The 7,123-nt window shown below is 32.3% G+C and overlaps 1 protein-coding gene across 1 annotated transcript in view; it reads left to right on the plus strand.

Moving 5' to 3' along the window:
- The window catches only part of LOC136795500 (uncharacterized), a gene marked incomplete at its 3' end in the record, with an annotated part of 27,127 nt that extends 22,729 nt beyond the window's left edge, over window positions 1–4,398 (plus strand). Inside the window, exon 2 of the mRNA XM_067046272.1 lies at window positions 3,890–4,398. Coding sequence (XP_066902373.1) covers window positions 3,890–4,398 — 509 coding nt within the window. The remainder of the gene's footprint in view (window positions 1–3,889) is intronic.
- Between the last annotated feature and the right edge of the window lie 2,725 nt (window positions 4,399–7,123).

The raw sequence follows: 7,123 nt of genomic DNA on the forward strand, positions 1-7,123 counted from the left end.
TATATATATGTTTTTGAGCCATAACCAATCGCCAAAACCAAGCCAGATAACTATTATTATATTTTAAGTTTGGGATGCAGGCCTGTTGTAATGTTATGCCTAGCTTAAGATTATTTTTATTCAAATTCTGTTCTGTAGACAATTTAATTATATTTTAAATGAGCATGTATAATATTCTCTGAAATCTATAAGTACAGAATCTATATATATACATCCTATAATTGTATTTATATCCACAGGATCCAAACATGGTCTGGCGGAATTACATCGGCATTCAAAAAGACTAACTATCTTGAATCTGTCCGATTGACGCTTACGTGTAAATGAGATATCGAGATAAGTTGCTTTGTGCAATGTCTCTTTCGATTCACAATGGATACGTGTATGCCGCAAAGTGTTTATCAAAATATTGCGTGTTGAAGTTAATACATTTTCTTTCATTATTGTGTATTATTACATTCTGTTATATATACATTCAGACATTGGTAATAGAGATAAGAGAGCACATTAGCACCATATTTACAGATATATTTAAAACAGAAAGCTTGTTGCGCCTTTATTTTGACATGTACCTGTATATGACCTAAAGTGAAACGCATGGTATCAATGAAGCGATCACTTCCCTTCCTCCGTGACCTTTCCACTTTGACTTCCAAATTTTACAATGATTGGATTTCAAAGTTTTCTCTTAATCCACCAGTATTGCCCTTACACAATGAATCTAAATGTTCAACTTTGATTCTACTGGCATTCTGACTGTAGGGAACCCTTTAGTTTTAAAGCTGGAATGGTTTCTATGAAAACATAGTCTGGATAATTTTTAAAAATATGCTATATATTTACTGACGGTGGTATGACTTAGACAACTTTTTTTTTTGTAGAATACATCAAAATAACTACATTTTAGTACATAATTTATCACATAAAAGGTATACTTTTACGCGCAAATAAAATTTACTTTTCATCATAATTCTTTTTTGTGGTTTTCCTTGGGGATTTTTGGTATGCATTAAAAGATAAAGAGATTTAAGTAAGAAGACCTCAGACAACTTTGGTTAAAATCATTAGGGCCAGTTTGTAGCATGAATAATTGCTTGTAGGCAATATGGCGCACAGGTTGCCCAATTTGGTACAAAGGTCAACATCAGGGACTACAAAAAAAAAAATTGATCCACTTCTGTATCGTCATTTACAGTATTGTTAATGCAGTGAGGTGTGTAACAAACTAAGAGATGTTTAAATTAAATGACAACAAGATAATAAAACTAAGAAAAAAATTAAACATTTAAGCAAAATATCGTATATATAATGCAAATTTTTCATAACTATATACTTTTTTCTAAGGGTTAGAGGAGATCATAACAAAAAAAGCTATCCTTGCCGGCCCCGACCCGCCCACTAAGATCCCCAGAGAGCAACGTATCAAAATATAATATAAACAATATATCTCTTTTGAAATATTCGCTTAAACGGGAAGAGAAAACTTTAAGATAGTTTAATAGAACAATATTTAAAAAGCGCTTGAAATTGGAACACGGCCTGAAACTCTATATATAACAATTTTTTAAAAAAACCTTAAAACTCCTGCATCCTTTTTTACACGTGGTTTTAACGATTTTTTGGACTCACCGTCAATTTTGAAATCAGTATCAATAATCAACATAAAATTATCTACAATTTCGACATTATTCCATACACATAATTCTTTTTAATATAACAATTTGTTTTTTGTAAAATTAAAAGAATATTATTATAAACACCACATATATTTTATATTTCACTATTTATCATATAAATTACACTGTGATTATAAAACAAGAGCCGGGGAAAAAAAAGGCAGTTATCTCACCCCAATTTTTGATTAATTTTTAATGAAAACTATGTATAATCAATAGTCAAAATTGATGAGTTTGCCAAGTAGGTAGGAGGAATAAAAAATGGCGGCTGTTTCAAAACCTTAAAAAAACATTAATTTTTCATTTGGAGCTCTCTATATCTTAAAAACTACCAACAACACTAGAAAATCTAAGAGAACATTATTTAAAGAAGAGTAAATTTGCTGAAATATTAGCCCTAAAAGAGCTATTTACGTCCAATAGTTCTCGAGATATAGCTTTTTAAAAAGCAAAATTTCTTAAAAATCTTTTGAAAGATTAGTAGTTAGCTAATTTATTTTGAGAAATCTATATCTCAGGAACTATGAGACGTACAGATGTCTATTAGCACTCAAATTAAAGCTAGTTTAATGGACTATAAATACGTTTATGACCTTTACCTTTGTAGGAATAGTAGTTTTCATAATATAAAATAAATTGATTTATAGCTGTTCGACAATAAGTTTGATTTATGAAAAACTTCATTTCAGAAACAATTGGACGTAAAGATGTTTACCAGCGCTCAAATTAAAGCTAGTTAAATTTACTATAAAATAGTTAATAATGTTTATCTTTGTAGGACTAGTAGTTTTTATGATATTTGGCAAAATAAACTCTCAAAATGTTAATTTTTAGTTATTCATATAAAATGTTGGATTGTTGAAAAAATATATCTCTAGATCCATAACATATCTGCCAACACTCAAAATAAAGGAAATTTAACTTACTATAAAGTTGTTTATGAGACTTATCTTCGTCGGGGTAGTAGTTTTTATGATATTCACATATGACTATAAATTTGGCAAATGAAAATTTGTCCGAACAACTATAAATCAATTCATTTTAGCAAATTTCATGTAAGCTATTACTCCTACGAAGGTAAACATCATAAAATACTTTATAGCTCATTAAACTAGCTTTAATATGAGTGCTAATAGACATCTGTACGTCAAATGGTTTTTGAGATATAGATTTTTCAAAATAAATTCACTAACTACTGAACTTTCAGTACGTCCATTTTTATGAAATGTTGCTTTTTAAAAATCTATATCTCGAGAACTATTTAACGTAAATAACTCTTTTAGGGCTCATATTTTAGAAAATTTGCTCATCTTTAAATGAGGTTCTCTTAGGTTTTTTTGTGTTGTTCCTACTTTTTAAGATATAGAGCTCTGAATGAAAATTTAAATTTTGTTATCGCTTCCAACCAGCCGCCATTTATTATTCCCCCTACCTATACTTGGCAGACTCATCAATTTTGACTATTAATTATACATAGTTTTAGTTGTATTATATTTTAATTAAATTGTTCAATAATATAAAGAAAGAAAAATAAATTCTTTATCTGATCAAGGATTGTAAAGATATACAAACACCAACCAATTATTTTAGTAGTCTTAGCGGTTGAAGTGGTAATGCAAGCGATGTGAGTGGACCATCAAATATTTGAAGATTAATATTAAATGATTTCATGAAGTGGTTTATGAATTATTTATTATTATTTTTATTGATGTCGTGAATTTTCTTTCTTTTACTAATGTTTGATCAGAATATTCATACAGCAAAAGATATTTATGAAATATTAATTAAATTAATCTAAGCCTGCATGAATATATAAGTACGTTAATCCAATAGTTTGTAATTAATAAATAAAAACCTTCAACTCTATTACGAAAAATAAATTTTTGTTATAAAATATCTCATATAAGGAACATTAATTGAACAGATAAAAGTGGTTTCTCCTGATTGATTTGAAAGCAAACTGTCAAAGCCAAGATCGAGCCTTGGCAGGACCAACGCCAATTATGTAATTTAAATGCCGCGACCCATTTCATTGAGGACTATGTCCTTTCCTAGAGATCCTATTTAGTGACAATATTCTTAAATTATAATTAATTAGCAATTGTAATTGGATATATATCAAACCTAAAATTTATTAAAACTAATTGAAAAGAATTAAATATATGTATATATATTTAATTTATACTTGCTGTTCAACCGTTCGCTTTGAACAGCCCTGATGAAGCCGTGCAACAACAACAGGTAACCCTGGACAAACAGGCACTATGGAAGACGCTTATAAGTGTCCAGAGAAGAAGAGGGGAAAATAACCATCGACCAGTGGCAGGAGCTTTGGGAGGCTGCAGATTCCGGGAGGTGGACTCGCAGGTTAATCCCGATGTTGCCACATGGTATGATCGCCAGCATGGTGAGGTGGATTTTTACATAAACCAAATGTTGACCGGACATAGATGCTTTAGAGCCTACCAGTACCGCATCAAACTGGACAACACCGAAGAATGCCCTGGATGTCAGACTGTCGAGGAAACCGCGGAACACGTGTTTTTCACTTGTATTCGCTTTGCAGCAGAAAGAAATGAATTGGAGAGGGTGTGTGGAGGACGCATCACACCAGAAAACGTGGTGAGCTATATGCTCCGCTCAGACCTGCATTGGAACGCAGTGAAGAGATTCACCACAGTCGTCCTCAAGAGGTTGGGAGAGGAAGAGAGGACTAGAAGACGTTAGTAGCATGGAAACGTAAAAACCATGTGAAGAAAGCGAGGCGGCACTCAGCCATTTCCCTCCATGAAGTAATGCCTAGCGGCGGTCCCGTGGAGAGGAATGAACAGGTGTAGGGCGGTGGTTTTAGTGGGTAAAAATCCCACACACGGATAGGTACAGGCCTATCCGTGTCTTTTGAAGATTTCCACCGACCCTCGTAAAAAAACACAAAAAAAAACACACAAACACGCACACACACGCATATACATTAGTAAGTATATTAGGGATTTCATATATTTAATGTTATAGAAAGATTATATATTTTATACTTTACCATAAAATGTTCACTTTTTGAGTTCTGCAAAAATTAAGTTGTTGTTGATTGTTGCTTAAAGGTATAAACCCTCTGGTCATCAACGCCTATGGCTTGATAAAAGTAAAAAAAAATGAATAAATGAAAAATAAAAATAAATAAATAAAAAAAAATTAAAATCGAAGAGGAATTATAATTTATAAAGAAGGTGATGTTCTTTTAAAAATTCAAACACTAATGTAATTTTAGCTTCCTCATCTGCGAGAGCTTCTGATAAATTTGGGGTCTGTCCTATCCTGTTTATTGTTGGCTAATAGTGAGTACATTCTTCAAAAATATGTCTAATCATGAGAATGGACTGACAATATCTGCACGTTGGAGGTGGCAGTTTTCTGATCAGGTGAGAGTGCGTGAGAGAGAAGTGACCTATTCTCAAGCGGGCCGGAGCAACCTCCTCCCTGCGGCTGTTGCGGTAGGATGTCGACCATGGTTTTACTGATCGTTTTATTTCTTTTAATTCACGCGGAGAACTTTCATCCCACTTGGCCTGCCATTTTTCTAATATTTGTAATTTAAGGAGTGTGTATACTGAGTTCTGAAGGGGTAATACGGCGGTGCCTCGGCCAGGGAGCGTGATTGCCTCTCTTTCAGCTTTGTCTGCGAGCTCGTTACCAACAATGCCAATGTGGCTTGGAGGTCATATGAAAATAATGGAGTTACCTTGTTGTGATAGTTTTAGAAGAAAAGATTGAATTCTTATGATGAGTGGATGTTCGGGGTACATGTTTCTCAAACTTTCTAAAAAGCTCAACGAATCTGAGATTATTACAATAGTCTTCTGAGTTATTGAAAAGCAAAAATGGAGGGCTGATACTATCGCGTGGAGTTCGGCGGTGTATATTGAGCATAACTTATGTAATTTAAACTTGTGGGTTGAATCGTGATTGACGAACGATGAGGCGGTCGAGCTTTCGGATTTGGAACTATCAGTGTATATTAAAAAATAATCCGGAATATTTTCTAGAAGACGCGATAACCGTTCTTTATACTTGACAGATGTGGTCTTATTTTTGTGCATAAGTGACAGATGTAGCATTGTTACTGGTTGTTTTAGAGTCCAAGGTGGGTTATGAATTTCAGGCTTCATTATCGGAATCGTTTTAAGTGTAGATATATAGCCAGAGTGATTCTTTCTGCCAGAGTTGGGTTTCGTTTCTGCTGAAAAGCTATGGAGAATTTAAATTGAAAAATATTTTTGTAAGTTGGATGATTAAATTAAATTAAGTTTTAAAATTGATTTTTATTCTAATTTAAGTTAAGCATAAATTAAGTTTTATTCTCTTCATAACTTTGTTCCTGCTTTTTCTCGGTAATTTATTCTTTTTATGAAAAAAATAAGAGACTTTATGTAGAATACTTTCAAAAATGGATAAATCCTTTATATTACATTTTTAGAATAAATACACGTCCTCTATATGGGCTGTGGAGAATATTCCAGCCAAGTACAAATGAAACCGAGTTCTATTTTATCTTCTTCCAGATCTGTTCCTTTGTGCCTTGGTCGTCCCAGCACGTCCCCCTATACTGCAAGCTCTTTATCTGGGCGTTGATAGAAATAAATAAAAATGAAATTATATTAAATTCAGAAATGATTTATAGAAACTAATTAATTATATTGGGAGAAGATAGTTGACAGTATGAAGTAGGTTGTAGGAAGATAGTCCGGATGGCGGTCAATTAAGTATCAAAATAGTAAAAAAAAACTATTTATTGTTAACTAACGTTTTATCCCACTTTGCATTGCTTCTTCTGTGCTAAATGAAAAAATTTTATACCTGAGAACGGATGCCCGACAAATATGATTGTTGAAAACGTGACCACGGTTAACTCTGTAATCAAGTCTTCAGAAACTGTGCCTTATGTGCTCTTAATCTCCAATACTTTTAATACCAGAAGCGGCTGTAGAAGTTTTGTCATCTTTACTTGTGGAAGCGAAACTTAGTTGGATATTCACCAGCATGAAGTTAAATATATTTATATGTGAATGAATGTGATAATGTGATCTTGTTTTTACTTTCACAATGCAATTTTATTAGGATGGAGCACATTACTCATTACACCGTTCTCTTGGAATGCTGTGAGGTATAGCCACATCTTAATTTTAATTTGCGGTTTCATTATGTATTGTATTGTATTTAATCATGAATTAAGTACATTAGGTAATTAAAAAACAACATATCAAGCCTAATTTTGTCGATTTATAAATAATATTTCATGTTTTGATTAAATTTAGATGTTTTTAATTGACTAATATCTCAATTTAATTGTCCTCATTACTATAGTGCTTGAGATAAGAGAATATTATATTCTTAAGAATTCATGACCTGATTCCTAATAAGAGAAAATTTGTTTTAATTTTTCCCTTCCTTGA

Source organism: Halyomorpha halys, unplaced genomic scaffold, assembly GCF_000696795.3.
Source record: "Halyomorpha halys isolate HHAL.00 unplaced genomic scaffold, Hhal_1.1 Scaffold945.1, whole genome shotgun sequence".
Taxonomy (NCBI): Eukaryota; Metazoa; Arthropoda; class Insecta; order Hemiptera; family Pentatomidae; genus Halyomorpha; species Halyomorpha halys.